This window comes from Anopheles coustani, chromosome 2 (assembly GCF_943734705.1).
Source record: "Anopheles coustani chromosome 2, idAnoCousDA_361_x.2, whole genome shotgun sequence".
NCBI classification, from domain to species: Eukaryota; Metazoa; Arthropoda; class Insecta; order Diptera; family Culicidae; genus Anopheles; species Anopheles coustani.
The window spans coordinates 62859722-62886673 of NC_071289.1; the positions used below are offsets into that span (position 1 = coordinate 62859722).

At 46.9% G+C, this 26952-nt stretch overlaps 5 protein-coding genes across 5 annotated transcripts in view; 2 read left to right on the plus strand and 3 right to left on the minus strand.

Annotated features, from left to right (window-relative positions):
- Positions 1–14995, plus strand: part of LOC131264789 (uncharacterized) — a 46137-nt gene extending 31142 nt beyond the window's left edge. The window contains exons 7-9 of the mRNA XM_058267056.1: positions 9777–10303; positions 10367–10717; positions 10820–14995. Coding sequence (XP_058123039.1) covers positions 9777–10303; positions 10367–10717; positions 10820–14995 — 5054 coding nt within the window. The remainder of the gene's footprint in view (positions 1–9776; positions 10304–10366; positions 10718–10819) is intronic.
- A 1738-nt stretch (positions 14996–16733) lies between these two features.
- Positions 16734–18029, minus strand: LOC131263350 (SAP30-binding protein). Its single transcript, XM_058265536.1, has 2 exons — positions 17806–18029; positions 16734–17738 (listed from the first exon to the last, which is right to left on the minus strand). The coding sequence occupies exons 1-2, from the start codon at positions 17926–17928 to the stop codon at positions 16866–16868; spliced, it is 996 nt and encodes a 331-aa protein (XP_058121519.1). The 5' UTR covers positions 17929–18029; the 3' UTR covers positions 16734–16865.
- A 187-nt stretch (positions 18030–18216) lies between these two features.
- LOC131263327 (translation initiation factor eIF-2B subunit beta) lies at positions 18217–19526 on the minus strand. Its single transcript, XM_058265510.1, has 3 exons — positions 19411–19526; positions 18431–19348; positions 18217–18362 (listed from the first exon to the last, which is right to left on the minus strand). Exons 1-3 carry the CDS (start codon positions 19485–19487, stop codon positions 18290–18292), a joined length of 1068 nt encoding a protein of 355 aa, XP_058121493.1. The 5' UTR covers positions 19488–19526; the 3' UTR covers positions 18217–18289.
- A 341-nt stretch (positions 19527–19867) lies between these two features.
- LOC131262980 (ras-related protein Rab-43) lies at positions 19868–21547 on the plus strand. The gene is made up of 4 exons (XM_058265091.1): positions 19868–20241; positions 20327–20411; positions 20495–20751; positions 20825–21547. The coding sequence occupies exons 1-4, from the start codon at positions 20026–20028 to the stop codon at positions 20930–20932; spliced, it is 666 nt and encodes a 221-aa protein (XP_058121074.1). The 5' UTR covers positions 19868–20025; the 3' UTR covers positions 20933–21547.
- A 45-nt stretch (positions 21548–21592) lies between these two features.
- Positions 21593–26952, minus strand: LOC131265883 (RING finger protein nhl-1-like). Its single transcript, XM_058268223.1, has 12 exons — positions 26819–26952; positions 26593–26735; positions 26346–26512; positions 26072–26152; positions 25375–25494; positions 23628–23715; positions 23100–23302; positions 22882–23018; positions 22548–22694; positions 22273–22461; positions 22138–22210; positions 21593–22069 (listed from the first exon to the last, which is right to left on the minus strand). Exons 1-12 carry the CDS (start codon positions 26950–26952, stop codon positions 21593–21595), a joined length of 1959 nt encoding a protein of 652 aa, XP_058124206.1.

The following is a 26952-nucleotide window of genomic DNA, read 5'->3' on the forward strand; positions in this document are numbered from 1 at the left end:
TCTAAAAACTATTCGTAGGTTGTAGGCGGAAGAAGGTCGTTCCGAAGAAGCTCGCTCGACCCAAATCGAACGGAAGATTTTAAATTAAAACATGAGCCCTTTTCAGCGGGTCACTCCTACCGTAGGCATGGTCGGAAATGGTCAACAATGGGTCATTTATTTCACTAAACATCGTCTAAACATTCCGAGCGGGGAAAGTGGTGCAACGGTGACCGTGCGAAGGAAAAATTATTTGTCGCACGGAAAAGTGTGTTTGATGCTGACAAAATGGTAACGCAATATCGCCAAACGGATAAAGGGAAAGGGCTCCATACGGGATCGCCGCTGGAAGAAGCTATCGTAAATTATGCATTCCACTCCGGTAACTCTTTCCCGTTTTCCTCGACCCGAAGTAATAACGTTTTCCGACCATTTCGGTTTGTGTAGAACGACGGGTTACATTTTCTTGAAGAAGAGGAAAAACAAGGTCTACACACCCTGCATGAAATGATCATCTCTCACGGGTGGAACGAAAAATGGTCTATCGTTTACAGAAGTACACAACCGCGCCGCCGCCAGGCGGAAAAGCCACGAAAGAATTACCACGAGGGAGGGGCAATAAAGCCGACCGAAAGCGCCATTCCAACGCGACAAAGCTGGCGATCGAGCCGGACTAAACGAGCCCCCTCGATGCTGGAGACCGCAAAGGGCTCAATTTTTCCATTCCTGCCCTTTTTATTGGTTCGTTTTTATTTATTCGCTTCCTTCCCGTGCCGGAGACTTGAGGTGCTCGCAACGGTGGGATTTACAAGCGACGAACCCCGTCGTCGAAGCGCCGAACGCGTGAGGTTCAGCGATTTGTTTTCTTTATTGTCCTCCATTTGGTGACTTTATGAGACGTCTTACTCAATTGGTGTGGCTCCGTTCGGCGTGTTCTTACCGCGGCAGGATCTAACACTTGCTACTACGGCATATTTGGGTAGCGAATTCCGAAACCCCTTGTAAATGGAATAGCACTCCAACTAAAAACGTTTCCTGTCTTTTAGAGCATGACGCAATCATTTTAGGTGCTCTACATCTAATCAGAAGGTTGGGATTGTAGGAGAAGGTTCGAGAATAATGTAGCCCATATTTTTTCTTTACACACGAGATTGTTGTGGCAAGAGATCAAATTTAGAACTTGATTACCGCATTACACATTTTGATTTCGCGCATTAAGGCAGAGAACTGGTCGTAAAATGTAATAGGTACTCATGATACCGACAATTGGCTTACAAATTCGTCAATAAATTGAGCGTGAATCGTTTTATACTAGCAACATTTTCCTCGGTTTTAAAATTTAATACTTTTCAACCTTCTACACACAGTTCCATTTTAAATGCACTCAGAAAAGTTCTTAGAATTCAATTTATGTAACAAAACCATTGGTTGGTAAATGGTTTGGGATCCGGTGCAACATGAGGCCCCATATATCGATCTTTGATAGTGGCCATTCACCCCCCAAACAACTCCTACCCTACCTCCTAGTGGTGCCAACCGGGATGCGAGTAACCTTTGTGAAGATCAGGTAACCAACCCTGGTGGGAACTTGGGTCGTATGCTGACAGGGAAAGGGGGGCGTCTACAGGGTACGCTCTGTGGGCGCTTTGTGAGCGTCTGTTCACCAGTGGTGCGGCTCACCAATCTCCACGAGCGTCTGTTCTCCAATAGGAGCGGCTCGGAACAGCGTCTGATCTCCAGTGGAGCGGCTGAAGCTGAAATGCGGAACCTCGTCAGCTATACCCAAGGTGGCAATCCCATCACGAGGTGTAGGCTGCGCATCCCTAGTAAGGAGGCCAGCCGAATTAACTTATACTACGAATGAACAAATAATGCAAAATACGTATCGGAATAACGGATCCAGACCCACGCTACGAATAAAGGACAATGATTGGAAGCTTGGGACTTGGAATTGCAGATCTCTCAACTTCGACGGAGCTGATCGTCTTCTATATGACGCCATAAACCCTCTCGGTTTTTCTATTGTTGCGCTGCAGGAACTTTGCTGGAGAGGAAGTAGAGTGTGGAAGCCTCGACAGTGTGCTGCCACCATTTACCAAAGTGGTGGCAGTACCAACGAGCTCGGTATTGGCTTTATAGTGATGGGTAGGATGCAGGAACGCATTATTGGATGGAGACCCATTAATGAGCGTATGAGTGTGCTGCGAGTTAAAGGGAGATTCCGCAACTATGCGCTCATCAACGTACACTGCCCTCATGAAGGAAGGCCCGATGATGAGAAGGATGCCTTTTATGCGCTAATGGAGCAGGCGTACGACAGCTGCTCGAGGCGTGACATCAAGCTTGTTATTGGGGATATGAACGCGCAAGTTGGCAGAGAAGAGTGTTTTAAAGCAACCATCGGGACTCACAGCCTGCATGCTTGCTCTAACAACAATGGTCATCGATGCATCAACTTTGCAGCCTCCCGCGGAATGGTTGTCCGCAGCACCTTCTTTCCTCGCAAGGATATCCACAAGGCTACCTGGAGATCACCGGACCTACGTACCTGCAACCAAATCGACCACGTGCTAATTGACGGCCGCTTTTTCTCGGACGTCACGAACATTCGCAGCTATCGGCAGCCTAATGTGAGTTCTGACCACTATCTACTCGGTGTCTGCATGCGATCAAAGCTAGCAATGATCTACAAACCCCGGGTCGCTAGAGCGCACCGTTTCAACATTGACCTGCTAAAGGATAATGAAGTGGCTGTGCGCTACGGTCAGACTCTCGAGGCGGCACTTCCATCAGAGGATGAGGCCTCTACTGCACCAATGGAGGAGGTATGGACTAAAATTCGCCTTGCAGTGGAAAGTTCAGCTTCCAGCAGTCTGGGTGCTAGAACGAGGTCACGAACATCAGACTGGTTTGATGCGGAGTGTCAGCTGCTCGCTGACCAGAAGAACTTTGCCTGGGGTAGAATGCTCCAAGCTGGAACGAGAGCCAACGTGGAGCAGTATAGGGTTGCCAGGAATAGGCTGGTTTCGGTCTGCAGGAGGAAAAAGAGAGCGCAGGAGCATCGAACTGCTGAGGACCTTGAGCAGCTCCACCGGTCTGGTGACACCCGAAAGCTCTATGAGCTTGTTAACCGGGAACGTAGGTCTAGTGAGCCTGCCATAGACATGTGCCGGGATAGGGAGGGTGGATTGCTCACCAGCTCTGGCGAGGTGGTTGAAAGGTGGAGGCAGCACTTCGAGGAGCACCTAAATGGGGTTAACTTGAATAGGAGCATGGATGCGGAAGTACCTCTTGGGGCACCTGGGCACGATGATGATTACCCGGTTCCATCCTTGTACGAAGTCGTGCAAGTGATGCGGAAGCTTAAAAGCAACCGAGCTGCGGGTGATGATCAGCTCTCTGGTGAGCTCTTCCAGCACGGAGGGGAGAGCCTAGCTCGAGTGCTTCATTTGGTGATCGGCAACGTTTGGGAGATGGAAGAACTACCCCAGGACTGGATGACCGGTGTCGTTGTACCGGTCTTCAAAAAAGGGGATAGGCTGGACTGCGAGAACTACCGTGGCATTACCATACCAAATGCCGCCTATAAGATCTTCTCTCAACTTTTGCTCCAACGGTTGCTGCCCCTGGCCGAAAACTTTGTTGGGGAGTATCAAGCCGGCTTAATGGATGGACGCTCGACAACTGACCAGCTGTTTACGCTCCGGCAGATTTTACAAAAATGCCGTGAGTACAACTGCAGAACGCATCACGTCTTCATTGACTTCAAGGCGGCCTATGACAGCATTGACCGGCAACAGCTGTGAATGCTGATGAAGGAGTTTCAGTTTCCGAACAAGCTGATCAGGCTGTGTAGGGCGACTATGGGCAATGTGATGTGTTCTGTAAGGGTCGGTGGTGTCGCGTCCGCTCAGTTTGCTTCCCAGAGAGGGCTGAGGCAGGGGGATAGCCTTTCATGTATCCTGTTCAACGTGGCCTTAGAAGGTGTGATAAGGCGAGTAGGCATCGACACGCGAGGTACCATCTTCTGGCGCTCAATTCAACTCCTGGGCTACGCGGACGACATTGACATTGTTGCGATCAACAAGAGGACAGTTGCGGAAACGTATGCTGGACTTAAGTCAGAAGCTCAGCGAGTTGGACTCCAGATCAACACGTCAAAGACAAAATACATGCAAGGATTAGGGTCTAGGGATAACACCCCAGATACCTTTCCCGGCATCACCTTGGATAACGACACTCTGGAGGAGGTGGGTTCCTTCGTATACCTTGGATCCCAAGTCACATGTGACTCGGACACATCCTTGGAAATTCGGAGGCGCATCCTCGCTGGAAATCGCACCTTCTGTAGTCTACGTAAGTGGCTGCGATCTGGTCGTGTCTCCAGGCGAACAAAATTGACGCTCTACCGGACTCTAATAAGGCCCGTTGTGCTCTACGGACATGAGACATGGACCTTACTGGAAGGCGATCTGCGCGCACTTGGCGTTTTTGAACGCAAGGTGCTACGTTCGATCTTCGGAGGGGTGCGGGACGCGGACGGCGCTTGGAGAAGGCGGTGGAATGATGAGCTGTACGAGCTGCTAGGTGATCCCCCAATTGGTGTCCTGGTGAAAATCGGGAGACTAAGATGGCTGGGACATATAGCGAGGAGGCCTGCTAGCTATCCAGCCAGGGAGGTCATCGAAAAGGACCCAACAGGCACGCGGAGGAGAGGGGCGCAGCGAGTACGATGGCTTGACCAGGTCGAGGCAGACTTGCGGAGGATCGGTGTTTCGAGTTGGAGATCTGCAGCACAGGACCGGGCGTTATGGCGCAACATTTTGTTCACGGCACGAGTCGACCGACGGCTCTAGTCCGTTATATATATAACAAAACCATGTTTATGTAAAGTAAATCTACGAAACTTTTATTTTAAAATCTAAAGTTTTAGAATTTTGGAAGAAGAAATCTTAAATTAACTATATATTAGTAAATGTATGCATCAAAAATGGACAAGTAAGACGTACATAAACAGTGGTTAACTATCAGCCCTACTAAAGTAGCGATTAGCTCCTAAATGCCTGAAAAACAAGTACATTTAAGTATACCGTTTGCAAGAGGAATTTCGCTGCTGAAAAAAATAGGGAAATGAACATGAACCTAGAACACTTGCATAACGTATCTTTTCACCATTTACGGCCACTTATTGAGCGACGCCAATTACACTGTCGTTACGAGTGCACCCCGCAATGATGAACATTTCCGAGCAGGGTCACTAGTGAGCCGTAAACTTCTGCAATAAACCGTGCTATTAATTTATGGTATCGTTTTGCCATTACTCATCCCAAGATGAACCCTTTTCGCCTCGTAAAAACGGCCCATAAACGCGGGTCAAATTGAACCAAGTGCCGGCATGTGTTTTATTCGCAATCCATCGTGTAAAATACCACCTACTTGGGTAGTGCGGGTAGAATGCGGTCCCGATCGTATAAATCTCGTATCGATTCGCTCGCCGAGCGGCACAATCGACGCACCATTTACAAGCCAATTGCGTGCCGCTGATGGTGCCGCTACGTGGGCTCGAAAGGATAATCCCATCTTGAAAATCCCCCTCTACGGTAATGTCGTCGGGCGCGCGATCGGTTCGAACGATCGCTCATTAGCGGCCGGCAACAAGTGTGCCATAAAGTTATTCATGCTGAACTGGTTTAAATCGTCCCTGTTTCCCGGTTGGATTCAACAATCGGACCAAATTCCTGGCCCCTTCAACACCTGGAGTAAAAACACACATTAAACATAAAAAAACCAGATCCCGGAGGGAAGACCCACGATTGAACCATTTTTTATTACGACCACAACAATGAAATGTTGCGTTGAAAGTGCTATAAACTGGGGAGAGTAGCTCGAAACCTCGCGGCCAATTATGTGCCAGTTTTCGGGTGCGTATAGCAACCCCAAGCACGCTCGGAAAAACTCCCTTCCCTTGGGTAGCAGGTGCGAGACGGATGGAGACATTCATAAATAACTCGACGACTTGAAAAGCTAACGGCAGAACGATCCAACGCGGCAATTAATTATTGATGATCCAGCTGAAACGAGGCGGGACTTTGCTTCACTATCCCGGTTTCAGAAGCTTATGGAAAAATTAATTCCGGTACGCAACGCGCCCTAGGATGGTGGATTATGTAACCAAACCACGGGCTGGAGTTATAACACCATCCCGTCTGGCTCGAATCCGCTGCAATTTTGGATGCACGAGCATAAAACGATCGTAGAATTGCATCGTACAAATTGGTGCATCGGATTCTCTACTTTGTTTTATTTTTTCCCTTTTTTTCCATCGAAGCCAGTACAGAAGTTGTCGTACAAATGTTACGAGGAATTCCGTGCACCACTTCGACACAAGTCGACAAAGAAAATGGGAAACTTTTATGACTCATCCCGAACCGTTTTGTTCTCCCGACCCCAGGGTGAATTTATTTGTTTATTGATCGGATCGACATTTAATTATTACAAAACGAAACCCACCAGGCGACTAATGCTAAGCCGACGAAAACACCGATCGGATTATGCTAATTTTCGGCTGGCAAGAATAAGAGAGGAAATCAAGAAGTCTTTGGGGATCGATTCTTGAAATCGAATGGAAAGCGAGAGAAGGGGAGAACAAAACATTTCTACTCTTATCCTTCATCATGTTGTTCTATTCCGCAACAAGCGATTGATCACTAATGATCCCATTTTGTTAATACAGTATCGCTGTAAAGTTTGGCAAGTTTTTTTTTCGTTTTTCGCCAATGGAAATCCCACCCGGAGGCGACGGTGATCACTGATCCACAGTTTCGGGCGGCATTCTCGAATTTATTTGCGGTGGGCAGTAAAGCTATTTTATTATAGTTTTAGCTCCGATTGCGACTTTTTTTCTGCCTGGTTTTTTTCCCCTCGTCACGTTGCTCCGAAAGATCGTCAACCCTGTCGTAAACGCTGTTCGGAACGAAGCAACCAGCTGAAGTTTTACGATGAACATCTGCATTCTATCCACGGCCACTTAGGCGATGTTGTCCAATAATTAAAATCTCCAGGGAAACGAGAGGAAAATGCGGAAAACACGGTGTAGTTAAAAGGCGCCATGATGCAACCGATCCACACACCGGGGTGGTCTCTACACCCTTGTTGGCTTATGATTTTTGTTAAAACTTAACGTTTCCCAAACACTTCCGTACCCCGGCGACCAAAGGTTGATGAATCGGTTTGAATATTCCAATGGGTTTTTTTTTGTGGCGAAAGCACCGGTGTACAATGCAATGAAACATGAAAACCACAACAAAATAACACCGCACGGTGACTCTGGATCTCCTATGTACTCTGCTTTCGTTCCCACCATTAAGCTGCACAGCAAAGAGTCCAAACAAAAACACACCGAAACGGTCACTTTAAACTCACCAACATGCTACATATTTCACGCGCAATTGGAGAAGGCCGGCGGCGAGCATATTTACGTTGCCGCCGGAGAACACAATACCACAAAGACGGGCACAGGGCATTTCACTTTCGAGACCGCTCGCCGCGGCAAAACAAACATCGTGGACGTGTGAAAAGAAAAAAAAAAAGGTAACAAAGAGCGGCGGGCAAAACGGAACCGAACCGATCTCCGATGTCACAACACAGGGAGGATGATCGTTTTCCACTCCTATTTCCGCTTTCCCAGCGGGTGAACAAAACAACAACCTGCAAGTGTCATAATTCATACCAACAGTCAGGTGTTCTGGCGCTCCGGCATCAGTGGTTGGAAAAACACGTCATATGGGGCCACCTTAAATCACCGATTATGCTAATTGTGTGAGTGTGGTTTTCCTTCCACTTTTCGTTCGACTCTCGACCGGCTTGAAGCAGGTGTTGGACCGCCACTTCATTCCGCAGCCCGAATCTAATCCAAGTTCCAGGGGTGGGCAACTGAGCAAAATGTTAAAAATAAAACATTTTACGGTTTTCTTCAATATATCAGTACAAACAATACATTAAATTGATATGTGACGTCCCACTAAAGCATTTTAAAAGACAGAATTTCAGAATAAAAGTTACATGGACACCATTCTTGGTAATAGAAGTTGTAAGTAAGTTATACTACAGATCCTTTTGAGATCTAAATATTTAAACATCTAAAAAGAAAATTCATCATCCCCTAAGGAAGACGTGAACGAACCACGATTTGCGATCGTAAATCACGCGGTCGTAAAGTGCACTGGTTTTGTTTCTTTTCGAGTGTCGATTTTTCTTTCACCCGCAAAATGCTCGACCTGTCCTAGGTTGAGAAATGGCAAGTGTTTACTGGCCGGCAGATGTGGTATGTGACCCGCCGAAGACACCGGAGACAGCATGTTTCGGCTCGGAAAGGTTCGGGAATGATGAAACACGTCTAACAACTGAAACACGCAATCGTGCAACACGCTTACGTGGAAAAGGGTCGCTATTCTTCCCAGCGTCTGCGGGAAATGGGCTGAAACGGGGAACCACCCAGCGGAGAAGGTGTCATTTTTCATTGGCCGGTGGAAAAAGGCGAAAGGTGTTTGTCGCGCCAACCCCGAACCGGACGAAAATGCAACACCGCCCGACCAGACAGCAGGTTTAGTATTATCACACAATTATGAATATTACCCAACCGTGGCCCGGGATACTTTCTCTTTTTTCATTGACCACCCCGAGCCCGCTGGCGCGATAACGACCATGCCGGTGTCTTATCGGGTACCTTGTGCGGTTAAAACTCGCCCAACCCCACGGAAATGCGTGTGATAAGATGATGCAACGCGTTTTCGGCACACGGTGGAAAGCTCTCTGATTTTCCAACCTCGATGCTAAAGCCGGTGCGAAATGGTTGGTGAAGAATAAAGGGGGCCCGGGGGCGTCTTATCTCACACTGCTCGGTGTCTGGTCGGTCACACGACAGCGGAGTAGGTGAAGCATCCATAATGACCTCGCCCCGAAACGCCCGAAAACCCGTCCGCGATGGAGAAAAACATGGAATGGAAAATCACCTCTCGCGGGCGGAGGAATATCAATTGAAATATCAATCCGCCTCTCGGATCTTACGGGGGGAAAACCACTCCCTGGCCTGATTAGAAGCGCGCAACCAATGCTGGGCCGGTGTGGGTGTTGTTGGAAGTGATTAACGAGCACCAAGTTATAGCTTTCGAATTTTTGGGAAAGGGTTTTTCTGATAGTCTTTCTTTTTTTTCCCCGTACCGCATTCCGGCGCATGAGTTTTCCTTGATTAGCCGTTAATGAGACGCACGTAATTCTGATGCGAATGAGCTGTATTATTTCATGGTTGACTTGAAATAACGATGCTGACATAAGGTGGCATGAAGCGCTAATCAATACGCGCATTGTTGACCTTTATCATTATAGTGCATTGTATTGAAAATCTCTCTTCAAACTATTTCAACAAAAAAACTCTCTCATATCCAAAGCAACTGTTTTATTTTGTGATGCAATACGTTAATTTAGTTGAGTAGCATATGAAAGTATCCTCTTGAATAAGTGGAAATAGAGCACAAGCAAAAATATACTTTCCTTAACAAAATTAAATGTCATTATTTGAACGGATGAGAAAAATTAGGTTTCCCACACTTTGTGTAGTTTAATCGATTAAACATTAATTTCCAATGCTTTGCCACTGTGCAAATAAATTACTGTTAAACTAAAACTAGTTCCTTATTAGATTAAAAGGATATGAACCCGATAAATTGGCCTTTATGTTAGCAATCTCCGGACCAGCATAATGCGCAACGCAATTTTATAAAATCTCTTATTCTTTACAGATGTAACAGAGGTATCATTTTCCTCCGAGACGCACGTCGAACAGCAATCGGGTCTCTCCACGAAAGAGTACATCGTGATCGCAGTATGCAGCCTCTGCCTCGGCCTGATCTACATTGCGTCGGTTTTTCTCTACATCCACATGAAGAAACGGAAGAATAGGGCCGGCTCGGACGATGACGCGAGCGCCATGAAGAACGACTACTCCACGTACCAGCAGAACGACCAGGTGACGTTCGGCGTCGGCATGGGGGCGGCCGTCAGCCCATTCGGGGGTCAGGCACGGGCCAGCTTCATCGGACGCAACGCGCTGGGGGGCAGTCAACGGCAGGTCGGTGGACCGACTGTTGGAGGCCACCGGGGCTTGGGTAACAACGTGGGGCTGCACGCGGAAGAGATGGGCATCGTCAAGAGCAACCCGCTGCTGAAACACTTCCCCAACCTGAGCGACAATTCGGGCTTCATCAGTGACAATTCCAATTCGGTGTCGGAGTTTGAGGATGATCTGACGACCGACGTTGAGAAACAGGTAGGACACACTTTAAGCTCTACGAGTGCAGTCGTGTACTCACCAGAAACTTCCTTCCGGCAGATGCAAACCGGCAAACATCAGCCAAAAAACTACTCAGGGCGTACCGAAATGGATGGCGAATTTCGCCTTCAGGCGCAGCAGCAGCAGCAGCAGCAGTCGCAACAGCTGTCCCAGCAGTCGGCACTGATGCTCCATCACCACCACCACCACCATCTGCAGCAACAGCAACAGCAGCAGGATCCGCTGAGTTCTGGTGGCCAGGATACGGAGTGTCTGCCCGAGGAAAATGTATCCATTGTCGAAGAACTGAACAACGAAGAAAAACTCGAAAGCATGAAGTCCATCGTGAACGGTACGATGCGCAGGAAATTGTACTTCAACCCAGCCTACTTCGAGCCGCATCTTTTGGTGGTGAGTTTTGGTTCACGAGATGTTTTCCTCCTTCATTCGATATCTGCCAAAATATGAAAATTATTATAACCCTTGCATTCCTTTACTTTACCTCACTTCTAGTCACCTCCACCGGCAGCTATCGAGTTCCTTAATAAGATACGAGAAGTGATCACGATCGCAAAGTACAAGATGTCCTCGAAACGATTCCAACCGTCGTTGAACATCATCCCCGAGGAGCTGCAGCAAGCGGCCGGTTCGGAGACGTACGCGGCCGTCCAGACGGCCCCGGCCAGTCGACGCAGCTCACTGATCAGCTCGCGCAAGGATAGCTCCCGCAAGAGCGTTTGCTCTGGATGTCCCGGGTGCGAGAAGAAACCGAACGGCGGCGAATCGGTAATGGTGCCGTCCAGCAACTGTCGTAACTGTGGCGACAAGCAGAACAGCATCCGGAAGTGGCTCGAGGACGTTTCGTCGACGCACGGCGATGGTATTGCGGAGGCGGACATTTACGGCAGTAAAACGAACCTACTCGTCGCGGGAGAATCGAAGGACGGCGCAACGGAGGGAGGATCGAAGGGAAGTGAAGGTGACGGTGGCATTACGAACGTCGCGTTCGTTGCCGATCAGTCGCTGGAGTCTCTGAAATCAGGCGACGAACGAGCTGCACCGGAGTCGTTGCCGATTCGACCGGAAATTAAAAAGCAACCGAAAGCCCTCCGGCAGGTGAAGCAGACCGGGAGTTTACATAGCGACAGTTCGTCAACGTCGGACAACGAGACGATCGTAGCGAACAGCGTGAAGGGACGGGCTGCGTCGGTCGTGCGGGTTCCTTCCGCAAGCAAGTCGGTGCGATCGGATACGAGTTCGGCTCCGAAAATTGTATCGCATAGTTTAAAGTCGGAGGTGACAGGGAAGGTGAGTAAGTTTGGGCCGATGCCGGATGGGTCGGGGGCGCTCATGAAAAACAGCAGCTTCATCTACGAAGAGGCACAGAAACCGTCCCAGAGTAATCAGGATCTGTACATCCGAAATACGAACAACTCGGTGGCGAACCTGGAAACGAATAAGGTGTACGATAAGCGTGACCTGTACAGTATCACCGGGAGTGAGATCTACAACAATCCTCAGTTTGAGACGTCTCCCCTGATGCCGCACAAGAAGCTTCCGGTGGGAGCACACTCGAACCACCATCATCACCATCATGGGAAAAAGTTCGGTACCGGAGGGAAGGTTCATGCGCCACCCGTTGCTCCTTTCGGGACGGCAGCAGGGAAACGTCAGCCGGAAGTTCACGATCAGTACGCCAATGTGAAGCAGATGAAGTTGCGCAATATCAGCGAAATGCCGGACATGGTGTACGAGGCGCTGGCGATGGATCAGCGTAAGATCAAGTCGTGGTCGGAGCGACACGCAGATCGACTGATGGCGGCCGAAACGGCCGAGTACAATCTCGATTCGTCCGACAGTCGCTTCAGTAGCATCGATCGTCACGAGCGCTACCGAAATGAGAAGTTCTTTCACGACTTCCTAAACTCCGACCAGGAGTGCAACACGCTCGGGAACCGCTCGGGTAAGAACTCGTTCAGCAAGTACCAGCCCGACTCGCCAATCTACTCGCGCAAGTCACCTCACTATCTGATCGTCGACTACGAGACGGACAGCCTTGAGCGAGTCACCTCGAAGACGCCGATGAGCTTCAACACGTCCACCACCAACAGCAGCGATCCGGGCTCGCAACCGTCGCCATCGCTCAGCGCAGCCTTGCCGCTGGAAGAGGAGGTCGAGATACGCAATGCCATATACGATCGGGTGGAGGGTTTTAGAAAGGATACTGACACGATCAAGACGGAACGCGAAGCCGTCAGTATCCGGTCCGAAGAGTACGAAGACGTTCCGCAAGCGTCGGCGAAGAAGGCGCCGAAGATCAAGTGCGACACGCCCTTTCAGGGCAGTATAACGATCGAGGTTGAGCACAGCCCGGACGATTGTGACCTGTCCACCGATAGTGACCAGTTCGAGCCGGATACGCTCGATCGAAAACCGAAACGGGGTGGCCAATCCGCGGCGGTGAGTCGCCATCGGAGTAACGTGTGGGAAACCGACCGGGCGCGTTCGGTGGTGGATTCATCCAACATGACGTCGCTTCCGGCCGATCTCAACATTGTGCTGAAGTCGACTGGTTCGTTTAAAAACGAGACCACCTTTGGCAGCCTCCGGGAGATCTACGAGTCGAAGAATGGGAAGGTCAACGTTAGCAACGCTCCGGTTCGAAGTTCCTTCAACAATCTGGCGGATCTTGACGTGAAGACGGGTAAGCTGTTGACGCTCGAAACACGCCACTCGCGCCGTCAACGAACAAACGCCCTAGATCCACTGATACCAGCTCCGAAGCTGATGCCACCGGACCTTATACCCCCCGAGAGTACGGTCTCGAACGGCCGTCAGGCTGCACTCTACGATCATCCCCGGTTACAACCGCGAAAGGTTGAAGATTATGGTGCACCGCCAAAGCATCTGGCCTGCTGGAGTAATAGCGAAAAGCTCTCGAATCAACCGACCGGTCCTGCTCCGAAACCCAACTTCTGCACGGGTGAGAACTACGAATCGATCAACAGTCTCACGGCCGAGAGCGACTCGACGCAGTTCACGGGTATCTCCGACCACGACCAGTCGACGGGTTCCAGCAGCAATAGCACGGGGAAGACTCGTCCGGAACGCAAGCTCCCTAACTACAGCCATGTGCAGAAGGGTCAATCAATCGGTGATCAGTCGCTTTACATCACCGACAAGTCGGAGTACGCGAGGATCGACGAAAAATCGAACCAGGACCTGGGAGGTATCCTCGGGAACTACATGTCGCTGGGTGAGATGAACAACAAGAACTTCTTGCAGCAAGTAGACAGCAAGCTTTACGACCTTCGTAGTCGGCAGTCGGCGCAGCTTGCGAGCAAGACGAAGTTCATCGAGGATATCGACAAGATTGAGGTACTGTCGACGAAGACGCTGTCCAACTACAGCTACCCGATCAGTCGTAGTGGCGCTCCCTCGATTAACCCGAAGGACGGTGACGACGAGAAGCCGATCTACGACATCAGTGCGCCGATACCGATCGAGTCGTCGGCAGCGTCCTCAACGAAGGTGTTCCGCGTGGAGCTGAACCAGTCCTCGAACGGCATGCAGATCGCGATGGGATTGCGAGATCGCGTGAAGAAATCGAAGGATTTGAAGAACGCCTGGAAGAAGTTCATCGGTATCGCCACGTCCAAGTTCAATGGAAAACCTGGCGGTGACTCGGAGCTGGAGAAAACGTCCGACTCGTCGGACATCCTAGAGAAGGACGAGGGCATTTCATCGTTGATCGACGACTCGTCGGGAAGTGGAGCTTACGGGGGCTTACGACATCACCATCACCATCATCGAAAGCGATCCTCACCACCGACGGTGGTGCCGGAAGACGGAGAGAAACCATCGACATCGCGTACGATCACGGTCGTCCGAAGTAGTTCGAGGTCGAGTGCTAAGGAACAGGACAGTGGCTACATGAGTGCCGATTCGAGCGAGTCGAAGCTGAACGGGAAGAAGATCTACGAACGGTTCAACTTTAGCTCACAACCTCCCGATGGTGCCGTAGAGGGTACGATCGCGGAAGAGAACAAGTACGAGGTGTGCGCTGCCCAGGAATCGAACGCCAACTGTGGTCCGTCCAACGAAACCTACGGTGCAACAGATACGGCCGGCACAAACCGGAGCGGATCGTCCTCGGGAGCTGGATCCAGTGGAGGACGAGGCGATAAGTCGTCGATTGCCCGACCTCGATCGCCTCCACCACCGTTACCACCACCGAACCCACCACCTCCGCCTCCTCCAACGGCTACGATTCCCTCGAAGAAGGCACCGGGAAGCGCAGTCAAGGTGATCGAAAAACCTCACTCCAAGCCACCACCACCACCGCCATCTCCACCGACCACAATCACCACCACCACTATCGGGAAGCTAGCACGCAACGAGCCGGGTTCCTCCCGGCAGCACGGAACCACCACCAACGGAGTGTTCTTCAACACCACCGATGCCATCAGCGTGCGCGTGTACTCGTCCGACGATGAAAAGTTCGACGGCAGTGACGATGCGTCCTGCATCTCCGACGATGACGATCTCGACTCGCAGCTGGACGACATTTCCGAGTCCGGTGCGGAAAGTGTCGAGACGCACTCGGTGTTCTTCAAGAACATACGCAAACCGTCCCATCTCTCCGTGGCATCCAACGCCGATCGGGCACTGGCTGCCGCTGTCCACTGACTCCCGATCCCCTGTCGATCTGTTCGAGTTTTTAGCTAATAAGAATCAAACGTCTGCAATCCTAACGCTAGCGCAGGTGTTAGATTGAGTGCTTGTAAATTTTTGTCGCCCACAACACCGCGAATTGTCCGGGCGCACACACATTACGAGATTGAGTTATTGTACCTCCAGAAGTATTGAGCTATCCGAGAGCTCCGGAAGGTTCTCTAGGAAGAGCCGGATAGCAAACTAGGTTGTTGTAAGTATAGCAATATAGAATGTGCAATGTGGCAACTGTGCAATTAGTAACTAACGCATGTGCAATCGTTCTTAAGGGCATAGGTTTTAGGAACCATATTTATTTCCTTCCCTTAGAGTAGTGCAATACTTTGAGGGTTAAGAAGCTGTATGAATGCAAATGTGTGTTTGATGTGTGCGTTTGTCTGTTAGAGCGTGTGCGGTATCAAGATGCATTTTTTCGTTTTATCATTGTTGAGTTTACTGCTTCAACTTATTTATTCGGGTTACCTAATGACTATTTTCTGCTTTTTTTTTCTAACTCTTTCGTTCGTTTCATACTTTTTCCGAGAATTGTTCCATTAGTTCTACTGATCTTTGGCTGATAAATCAGTCACTTAAGCTCTTGCTCCTTGTTTTTCTTTTCTTATTCATCACAAAAACCTCGAAAATTTAAGTTGTCTGCAAATGAATGTGATATACGACCAATCGTGTTGTGTCGTTTATGTTAGTGGGCAATAATAATAATAATGGTAAGAAAGTAAAATTTTAAGATTACACTTAATACGTAATTGAAGTGTGGCAACGTTGCCCACAGCAATACATTTAGGCCGGATATGTGCAATACAAAACGATCCGTTAAGGCTTTAGGTTTAGTAGAGAAACGCGGGGCGGACCGATGCAATATTATTTTATACAACTAGGTTTAGGTCAATAGGTCAATTGTTGAGCCTATCGATTCGGTATGGTAGTTGTAGCTAAGAAACAGCTATGATACCAAAAATTCTTGGCTATTGTAACATTGACTAGGAGCAGATTTTCCCTAACTTAGGCGTAAGGCATTTATCAGTTGATAATTTTATTTGGTTTGTTTTTGTTTTAAAATCTTTTTTTCGTTTAGCTAAGATAAGAAACTGAACATTCAATGTTCAGGCGTCGATAGCTTCATAAGTACCTGCCAAAAAAAAAGCAAGAAATAGCAAATTTGTATCGAGATTTGCTATACACACACGGAATAATGTATGGAAGCGTTTAGTGTAAAAAATAGTTATGTTATATTTATTCAAGCCCTGCATTGTGTGACGGTTTTGCGAGAATGTTTTCCTTTTGTATGCAATAAATTCTTATTTTTATTACATTGGTTTGCAACCAGTTAAGCTAAATGTTATTACGGTAATGAAAATAGTTTATTTTTAGTATTTTAGGAGTTTAGGTCATAAACAAAATATTTGCAATTTTAGCATAATGAATAGTTAGAATAATTTTTGAAAACCCAATTCCCCCAGTAGATATTAAAGAATAGGAAAATATGTTTAGTAGATGCAGAACGATGCCTGAAGTTGCTCATCATTTTGAAATTCGTACCCTTAGAGTTTTGTACAGAACTGACTCGAGAACGAACGAACGAATTGCATGGAATAGATATTAATGTGTTACTTTGCGATACAGTTTATACATTAGTGTTGACCATTTTCTTTCGACCTATGATTTTATGTAACACAGACGAATAAAGATACATTTTTAATTACATACAAATGTAGTTTTGGTTTTATTAAACCCTTGATAATAAAGAAAATTTCCGGTGTTTGTCCTAGAGCTTACTTTGTGATAGTTTTGTTAAAAGGTAGTTGACATTTAATCTACTCACTCGTTCTTAAATTTTGGGCTTCTTTGGTAACGATCCGAAAGCAGATATGACCGTCCCCTTCGTCCCGGTGGCCGTGGTCGTCAACGTTTGCTGAATGATACCGGCTGGCTTTAGCGCATTAACGACAGCGACCGCAGCCGCTGCTCCGAGCATTCCAGGTGCCGCTCCCAGAACGCCCGGTTGGTCCCATTTCGATTTTCGCTTCTTCGACTCATCCGGATCCATCCGCTTGACGCCGGTTTGGATTTCCGTTTTCGTCGCTTCCTTACGTGCCTTCTCGACCTTCTCCATTTCGATCTTTTGTGCCTTCGCCAGCTCTTCGTAGTACGATTCCTTGCCCCACTGGAACGGGTCGAACACATCCGGTGGATAGTTCGTGCCGAGTTCGTTAATGTCGCAGAACTGAATGAGCTTCTCATAGATGCTGGGATTGCGGAATTCCTTCCGCTCCTGAATGTTCCGGTTTGTGTCCATGTTGGAGTTCTTCATGCGCTCGTACAGTGCGGCTATTTTATCCTGCAACTCCTGCGAGCACTTTCCCTTCGGCTCCGGGGGCAAACTGAACCCGTACAGTTTCGCGCGATCCAACTTTTGCGGCGAAGGGCTTCGCTCAGGCTCGGGCTCTTCTTCCACTTCCGCTGCCGATTTGACTTCATCATGGGCCGGAGAGTTGTTTTCATCGTCGGATACGATTGTGTCGTCAATGTAGCTCACTAAACGTAGTGCTTTCTTACGAGGCGGTCCCGGTGTTCCATTGTCGCTTGCACCACTCGGGTCGGCTGATTTGCTTAGGACGTTTGCGATGTTGTTGGTTTGCGCGATGGGTGTGCCGGAGCTTTCCGACATATCCCTCAAAGGTGTTTGCTGTCGGGAACGGATCTGCAATAAAGATACACAGAAACTGTATTAATCCGGGCATAAACTAACATAAAATACGCCTACGAACCTGTGACACAGAACTCTCCCCGTCCGATTGCGGAGACTCATCGTCTGTCCTGTGGTCTCCTTCATTTTCGGAATCTGTGTAGGTTGCTGTTAGTGATGCAAGTGCGGAGTTTTTAGAACTCATCTTTAAAATCAAAATACTACACGAAAGCGACTGGTAAATCTTAAATTTATCTTTTAATCACTCGAACAACTTTGAGGCGCACTGAAAACCTCCGTTTTGTTTTGATTGGTTTTTGGTTTGTTGTGAAAGTAGTGAAGTTTGTTGTGACAGCTAAATTGGATTCAAAACTAGTTTGAAAAATAGATTCAAACTATTTTGAATCTGGATTGACTGCGATTCAGTATAAACGGATCTGATTTGTTTTTTTTGGTTTTTATACAAATAACACGTTGATTAAATTTATGCCTTTTACTTGTTCATTTTTATTGGTTTCATTCGAATTATCAAACCAGTCAATACAACCTTGTTAACAACAATATCTTCATAGTTGATTATCTTCCGGATGGTAGAGTTCACTTATCAGACGGTAAACGTACGATGGTGCATTTGCTCCGCTGGAAATAAAGTTGATAAAATACAGTTAAAATCTTTTGCCAACAGTCACAAACAATTTGTTGCTTACTTGTTGGTGATGAAAAGCGTGACCAGTTCTGGCGGAACATAGTCAAACAGCGGGTTGTACGCTTTAGTAAACCGAGCCGCAGGACATTTGAATGGCAACACCGCTTCTGTGTTGTTGAGAATATTGAAATCACCTTGCTCGTAGTTGCACAGGTGCACCGGTGTTAATTTATACGTTGGAGCTAACACGATCACTGGCACCGAAAAGTGTTTCGCCGATAAAGCTAAACTGTACGTTCCGCACAACGCTTGCAGACCACCGTTTGCAAGAACCGAGTGCGTACCAATGATGATCTTATTAATGCGGGACATAATGGCGAAGATAGCGGCATCCGATATGAGGGTGGTTTGAATCTTGGCACGGCCTAGATTTGCCGCCAGTTGCTGACCAAGGCAGTCGGGAGCACACTCAACGACGACCACCTCAATGGGCCGACTTTCGGCGGCTTTTTTGAGAAACTTTTCCACGGCTCGCGAATAGCCGATAGTCATGATCAGTTCCGCCGAATGGATGTGCTCTGCCGCTTGTGCGGAAATGTTTTCCGCCGTCGTCTCCAGCTCGGTACCGATTTCCGAAAGGTGATCCACTAGTGCCGTCTTTAGCCCAGGCATTGGTTTCGAGTAGTTGCCCCTTTCAGGATCAGCACCTTGCGTCACCAGCTTGTGAAGTGAAAGTATGCTTTGCGCGTCATCGAAATGGACCACTCGGGAGGAATCGTATTCTTCGCGTACGATTTTCATGATGCGCCGGATCGTGTTTGCTATGACGATATCGTGGGGCAACGCGGCGGCAAGGAAACTTCCTTGCGTGCGAATTAATGCCAAAAGTTCTTCCGCTGTCTGCCATGGTTCCTTGGCGATCAAATCCGTCACCAGAGACAGGGTCTTTGAAGTCAGCTTGTGCGACCCCGTTATTTTTCTGCAAATAAACAACATATCAACAGGGGAACTTCAATGAAACTCAAGTGTAACAAATCCTACCTCAGGCGAACTTCTTGAATAAATCCAGATATGCTTTTATGCGGATAAATAGCAGATTCTTCAGTGATTTGCTTCATTTTGATACTGTGCCAGCTGCGAATGTTGACGTTCGTGTTTTCTTTTCTTTTTTGTGACAAAAATGAAAAAATGAAGCAACATGATCTGTCAAAAGTAATGTGCGGCGAAATCGGATGTTGTGAAAAAATTCGCCATGAAATATTTCAAAAGTTGTTTTCCAAACAATTTATTTCGATAGAGTATCAAAATTATATAAAATTGATAACCTAATAAATATATAAACTATTTATTTTATGTCCATCTCGATCGTGAATAAACTCTCCACTTTTTTACGAGTAATTTTTATGACAACCATTTTTGCCCACAATATTTCCGTAGTTCGCCAATTCGTCGCGAAACGTCAAAACATTTGTTTTTTATTTAAAAAGACAAAGAAAACAATCTCAAATCCCAGTCTGATCAAAGGTTTAGCTGCGTTTGATTAGTTTGCAGAAATTAAACTGTGTTGTAAAGGATTGTGTAGGATTCTTCTACTGTGGCATTTCTATCAACTATCAAACGCGCCAGTGGTATTATAAGGAAAACGAAAAAAGAACGATGTCCAGCACCCGCAGTCCTACGTCGCTGATAACAACAAACGGCGACGAATCCTTTGACTTCCTGTTTAAAATTGTCCTGATTGGAGACTGTGGTACCGGAAAGACATGCATCGTGCAGCGGTTCAAGTCGGGAAACTTCATCGAAAGTCACGGCAATACAATCGGCGTGGATTTCTCAATGAAGGCGGTCACAGTGGACGGGAAGAAAGTAAAGGTTCGTAGTTCGTTGAAGCGAATGCAAAGTTTCCTTATAAAACGACACCGAATTTCGTCATTAATCATGTGGTGTATGCTTGCAGCTTCAAATCTGGGATACAGCTGGCCAGGAACGGTTCCGCACCATTACGCAAAGCTACTATCGATCAGCTAACGGAGTCATAATTGGTTTGTAGTAAAGGGGCTGATGAAGATGCAGTCGACTCGATGAATCACATTAATGACTGCTTTCCTGTCACATCTTTTCCCAGTATACGACATCACCAAGCGCTCGTCATTTCTCAGCCTCCAGCGTTGGATCGACGAAGTCCGCCGGTATACTGCGTCGAACGTTATGATCTTCGTAATAGGTAACAAATCCGACCTGGACTCGATCCGGGAGGTGGAATTTTCAGAGGCCCAAAACATGTGCCAATACATCCCGGAGGTTATGTTTGTGATGGAAACATCGGCGAAAGATAATCGATTCATTGAAGACGCATTCATGACGCTGGCGACTGAGCTGAAGGTTCGTCCGGCTGACACCATGACCTTTTCTTGTTTCATATCATCGAGCAATCCGCTTTCATTTCTGCATACAGAGACGCCACGACGGGGTAACGGCAGCCGAAGAGGAAGAAGCCATAACGCTGGGAAAAAGCAAGAGCTTATCAACCAACGGATGCAATGCGGTGTGCAATGTAACGTGAAGCATGCCGCTCAACCTGGTTGCTACTGATACCTGCACGCGATTACTAGAGGAACTAAGCACGTGGACCGCGAACCGAACAAAAGTGTGGCGCATTGGAAGGTATTTCTGTAACCCTCGCCTAGAGAAATGTGTCCTAATGTCGCCGTCGTTGAAAGCAATTTAAAGAACAATTACAGATTGTTGCATTAGTGTTAAGAAATAACAGACCCGGGTTTTGGTTTTGTGGCAGCAAAAAACTTATATTTATTCTCGATTGTAACCATGCGTATCGATTCATCCATAAAATGCGGTGATTGGTATCAGTTGTATATAATTGGAAGATAATATTTTCAAATGCTGGTGTGTTAACTAATGTTTAGAGGCAATCAACACCTTTCCGAAGCATGTGAAATTGAAGAGGCTCGAACTATAGAATTAACAGAATTAAAGAATTATTTTCATAGCACTCGAAGATAAGTCCAAGTTTAGCTGTGAACAGCGATCTATTGCGTCGAAATAGAGTAATCAGCATATTTGATATGGACTATTTATTTACTTGCGCAACTAAAGGACTATTTTAACAAACCGTTGTAAATAGAGCAATATTTTAAACCCTTTGAATAAAATGTTTTCATCGTGAAATTCGTAAACTATCAAACGTGTTTGTTATCAAGTGGGGTTAGAAAATAAGCTGCACAGCGTGATTCTTGTAGTCGCTAACAACAATCTCCCAATCCTTGCTGATACAAATGCCAGAAATCCAGTTAAATTTCCCCGCCGAATCGCCCCGCGATCCAAGTGCTGTAACAAACTGTCCATTCGGGCGGTAGACCAGAACTTTGGCGTTTCCACCATCCCCTACCAGGATAAATCCGGCCGGATCCACCCCAATCACCTCCGGGTACTGGAACTGCCCGTTGATCGTTCCGGTTTGGCCAAACTCCAGCAACTGTTCGCCGAATTTATTGAACATTTTCACCCGACGGTTGCCCGCGTCCAGCACCAGCAGGGAGGCATCCTTCTGCACGGCGATATCGGTGGGATTCTTCAAGTCCACCATGCGTGCGGCGGTTTTTGTTAGAGATGCCTTGATCAGTTGATCTTTCGTTAGCCGGCCGAACTGGGAATGGAGTTTCCCATCCATGGCACTGAGACACTGCAGGTGGGAAAGAGATTTCCATTACCTGGTGTCGATACACCCGGGGGTTTAGTTTCTAATCGTACCTGAATCCTATCGTTTCCCGTATCGCAAACGAAGATGAAATCATCCGAACTGAATGCGATTCCTTGAGGAGATCTACAATGAACGCTGCATTTAGTTAATCTTAAGAGAATATTTTAACATTCTTCACCTAATACCTTAGCTGCCCAGCTTGATCACCCTTGGAGCAAAGTTTTCGCAGCAAATTACCATCGTGCGAAAACACGAAGATGCAGTGATTCCAGGTGTCGGAAACGAACATCTCCTTCCGTTCGGCATCGAATGCTAGTCCTTGCGGGTAGCTGAGCTCTTCGTGGGTTATTTTTTGCATTATTTGACCGTTTGCTCTGGAAGGCGACGTTTAAAAACACACCATTATCGCTTCCAGTAGTAAGAATCGATAGTATGAAGTGTAGTAAAAGAAAATAGTTACTTGTTAATTCCGAAAACGATGCGACATTCGGATCCTGCTACGTAGAGCAGTGGTTTTTCGAGAGACTCGTGATTCCAGGGAGCAAAGCTCACTCCTGATGGACGCTGGCAGTGGTTCCACATCAGTCGGGGTTTGTAGACGTGATTTCTTGAGGAGAAAAAAGTCGATAAAGCTATAAGTAATTCAACAAAGGAGGGCTTCCATGAGGAACCCTTAACTCAACCACACTGTCACACGAGTCAATGTTTGTTTTGCATTTTAATTCATCGGCAGCATATATCCAATAAATTCTTCTTTGACTTGCAGACAAAACGAGCTGCAGTGCAAAACATACTTGTAAAATTGTGCCACCGTGGTTTCGGACGAGTTCGGATGAAGCTGATGTTTGATGGGTGTTTGCCGAGAGCTGGAGCTCCTGTTAACGGTTGTCCGCGTCGGTACCCCGAACAAAGTTTCCACTTTAAGTTTTTCCTAAGGAGCACGTCCAATGTAAGATTGAAATGACCATATTAATCGTGGGTACGTTTCCGGTGCACCCGACACAAAACGCACCCGATTGAAAAGGATACGTTCCTGCCCCCAAAGGGACACCTCCTCCAGGATGACCGACATGTCTTTGTGCAGCTTTAGGTACAGCTGGACCGGATCCAGCGAACCCACGATCGGCCGGCGGAGTGACACCAGCAGGAGTTCGATTTTCTCCCTCACCACCTCGTGCGAGCAGATCGCGTCATTAAGTATTCCTTGCGCGGCATCTTTCGGTCGGGTCCGGTGGCGCACAAACCCCCTCGGGTGAATGATGAATTTGGTGCAGCCGTCGGTCATCGGCGTCGTCATTGTTGTTCGAAGGAGAATTTAGGAAAAAAAGGAAGCTAATAAGCAAAAGTTGAGTAGATCGTGCCCGGCATAACGCATGCATTAACGGTCTACCCGGCACGGGGTGAGGGTGAACAAATCACGAGCAAATTCCGGTAGCCAGTACTACTGCTACTGGGCTTTACGCGTTTGGGTGGGACAGGTATGGCTATATAACATGGGGGACACTTAGACAATAACTGAAGAAAGTGCAATCCATTTCACCTAATAGCTCCGATTGTTGGCGCTGAAGGGCTAGGATTTTCTCACGAAAGCATCCATGTATCTCGTCGTTGATCTCGGAGAAACGGCTCTGAAACAATAAGGCAGAGTGTGTTTAAGACATCTCTAAACGGAATCTATTTTTTTAAATTGCAGATGAATACCAACAATTTGACGGAGAAAAATATAAAATTTCCATATCAGCAATAAATTATTTCCATGTCAAACATGATTAGATGACGAATTCGAAAGGGTGTTAAAGGCCCCAACCTATTTTTTCCCCATTTGATCACATTTCATGATCTTCTTTTTCATGAAAACGATTAAATATAAATATTTTTTTAAACGAAACCAAGGCATTTTTGAAAATCTTAAACTGTGTCCAACAATTTGACTACTCATTTTGAAACCCTACTACTTTGTTATTATTGAAAATTTGGCGTTGCCTTCTGCTTAGTAAATTTATGAGGATTTAATTTTCAATTTTTTGATGCACCACTTTGTCATTCGAATCAACTCGTTGTAAAAGTATGTTAGATTGTGTCGAAACTTTTTAAATTTATTTTCGTCTATTCCCAAATTGCTCTAGAAAGAATTTACATTTTTTTATAACAAATATTTGATCATTCATAGTTGTTCTAAAGCAAAGCATTCCAGTTGTAATTATTCAAAAAAATTGAAGCATAGTTTTGCTATGCACCTTGACCACAAATATTCAAATAGCTTAGTTATGGTTTAACATAATTGTCGAATTTTTGGCTGCTCTATTCAAACTAACCCAAATTCCGCACAACTACCCAAAACCAAAAAGCGGCATGCCTTTGGGTCGGACAAACATTTAACATTCTACCGGTGCATCCATTTCCATGGATCGATTCAATTTCACCGCGACACAATCGATCGGACCACGATACTTTCGTTTGGCAGCAAAAATCGGTTGGCTTTTGCAACTTTTACCTCGCACCAGACACGGACGGTCGGCGCGTCGGTTCGGCTTGTTTGCTTTTGTGCATGCGCAATGAGTCCCAGCGGAACTATAACGGCGCAATGGAAAATCAGCATTCCCCGCACGTGGCCGGAGCTTCAAGTAAAGCTTTACGGACGGTCCAGGCGTGATCGGTTTGGTAGTAGCGTTTGGTCGTTCGTGCACACTTTCCGAGCCGCATCCCGCAATCGAGCCGAATATGAAGGCGTATGAATTTTTCTTACATAAAATAACCATTTGCGCGGGCCATACTGTGTCCGGTGACTTTGGGGCAACCTTTTGTGCAATTACTGTGGCGAGGAAAGGTTAGCGGTTTAATGTAAGTTGAAGTGAGGAACTGCTACAAATCCGTCAATCAGCAGACACTTTCCTCGTGGCAGTGTGGTGTTTTGGATGCAGATTAATGATAATCTCTACGCCGCTTTGATACAATTGAGTGATAAGGATATTGCTTTTTGGCGTGTCACTCTTGACCTCATTTTCACTCTCAATCGCAATGGGATGGCGTGTGCAATTTCGCCGTTTTTTCTTCAACCTTCGCTGCAACCTTGCCCGGTTTCCTACCGCTCAGCGAGTCACGAAATAATCACCTGCTTGCCGGTGGTGGCATGATGGCATAAATTTTTTGATCACTGCTCACCCTCCCGCCCATTTCTTGCCCAACACCCTTTCGAGCTTCTCGACCCACCGCTCGTCTTACATCGTACCGCCAGGGGGAAGTCCTCCTGGAGGGCGTTTGATTCCAGCCATCTTGATTGCACCTACCTTGTATTCGATCATTTTGTGGTCCATTTTGTCGATGGCCGACTTTAGCTGGCCCTCGAGCTGCCCCACCTGCCGGCCGAGTTCGTCCACGTGCGCCAGCCAGCAGATCGCGCAGAGCATCTGCAAACGATAGCGACAAATTGTTTGACTACAGTTTTTCGCGTGCGCCCAATCATCATCTGGTTGTCGTCGTGTGGAATTGCGGGGTTTTTTTGTTTTATCTTTCTGTTTTAAATTCTCTCATTAGTGAAGGGCATTTATGGGGCACGTTTTTGGCTAATTCTCGCGACAAAGACCGGTTCTGCAAACTCCCATTTTTGTGTGTGAAAGTCAATGATGATTATAAAGCAGGTCAATCTGGTGCAATTTGGGTTTAATCACGAATGTTTCTCACAGCTGAGTTTTTGTTGTTCCAAAAATGTTCAAAATTTCTAAAATAAATTTAAAGATCCGAAGAGAAGGAGGAACACAACAGTTAATGTTGTAGTTTACTTCTATTATTTTTTTCAACATGTTTTTTGGTTTTTTCTTCCAAATTCCAGTTTTTAGAGAAAATATTCTCAAAGTTTTCTCTAGAAAGCTAGTTTTATCCCTAAAATGATAACTTTACTGGTCGTAAAATCAGCTTAATACATGTTCAACCCTCAATTCCATTTCGTAGCTGTAATATGATCAATAGTGCACGAGAAATACTTACTGACATGCAGTGATCACATTTGTGCATCGGCGTCTCGGACACAGTCTCGCACTTAGAACATTGCAAGGTCGGGGAGAGATTCTAAAAACGCACTCACCAATCAGATAAAAGTTTTTCAGGAATCCCATTTTACCGGAGCCATCAGAAAAGGAAAGAAAACAAAGTAATGAATTGATTTTATCAACCACTGATAAGTTACCGGTGGAACATAAATAAAAAAGAACTCAAACGGTGATAAGAACGCGTTTGAGAAATGTGGGATGGTATACGTTACATTTTCCAGCTGATAGCTCGTGACTGGGGAGAGGTGACCAGAGGACAGGGTTGGCGTAGGGTGCATCATTAGCAGCATGTTGTCGATGTGAAGATTCGAAGGAAGAGCTGACAAATCGGCATCCTTCAGCAGTTGCTTCGCTCCGCACGTAAAGCAACCCAAGTACGCTGGAAGGGGGTTGGGAAATGGAAAAACGACGACCAGGTAGGAAAATTTCACTGATTGTACTTGTCTCTTTGTATCTTACTTTTGTCCGGCTGCTTCTGCAGACAACCCTCCAGGCAAAGGAGACAGAAGGTGTGCTGGCAGTTGAGCATTTTTGGTGCCGTAAGACGAAGTTCACATAGTCCGCAGATCAGTAATTGTTCGATATTTTTCGTAATAACCTCCCTGTAAGTGTCACAAGGAGATTAGTCCAGGATCTTATCAGAATTTCCTTGGGTGATCTTGCCCGTCACGAACACTAGACTTACTTTTTACCACCTTCATAAGAACCGCGCTGACAAGGCACGTCCGAATGTCGGTTTCGCAAAGGAATCGGCATCGGGGGGCTACTGGCGGTGTCATCATAGGAAATAAGCCGGCTACTGCGCATTCCACGGTTCAT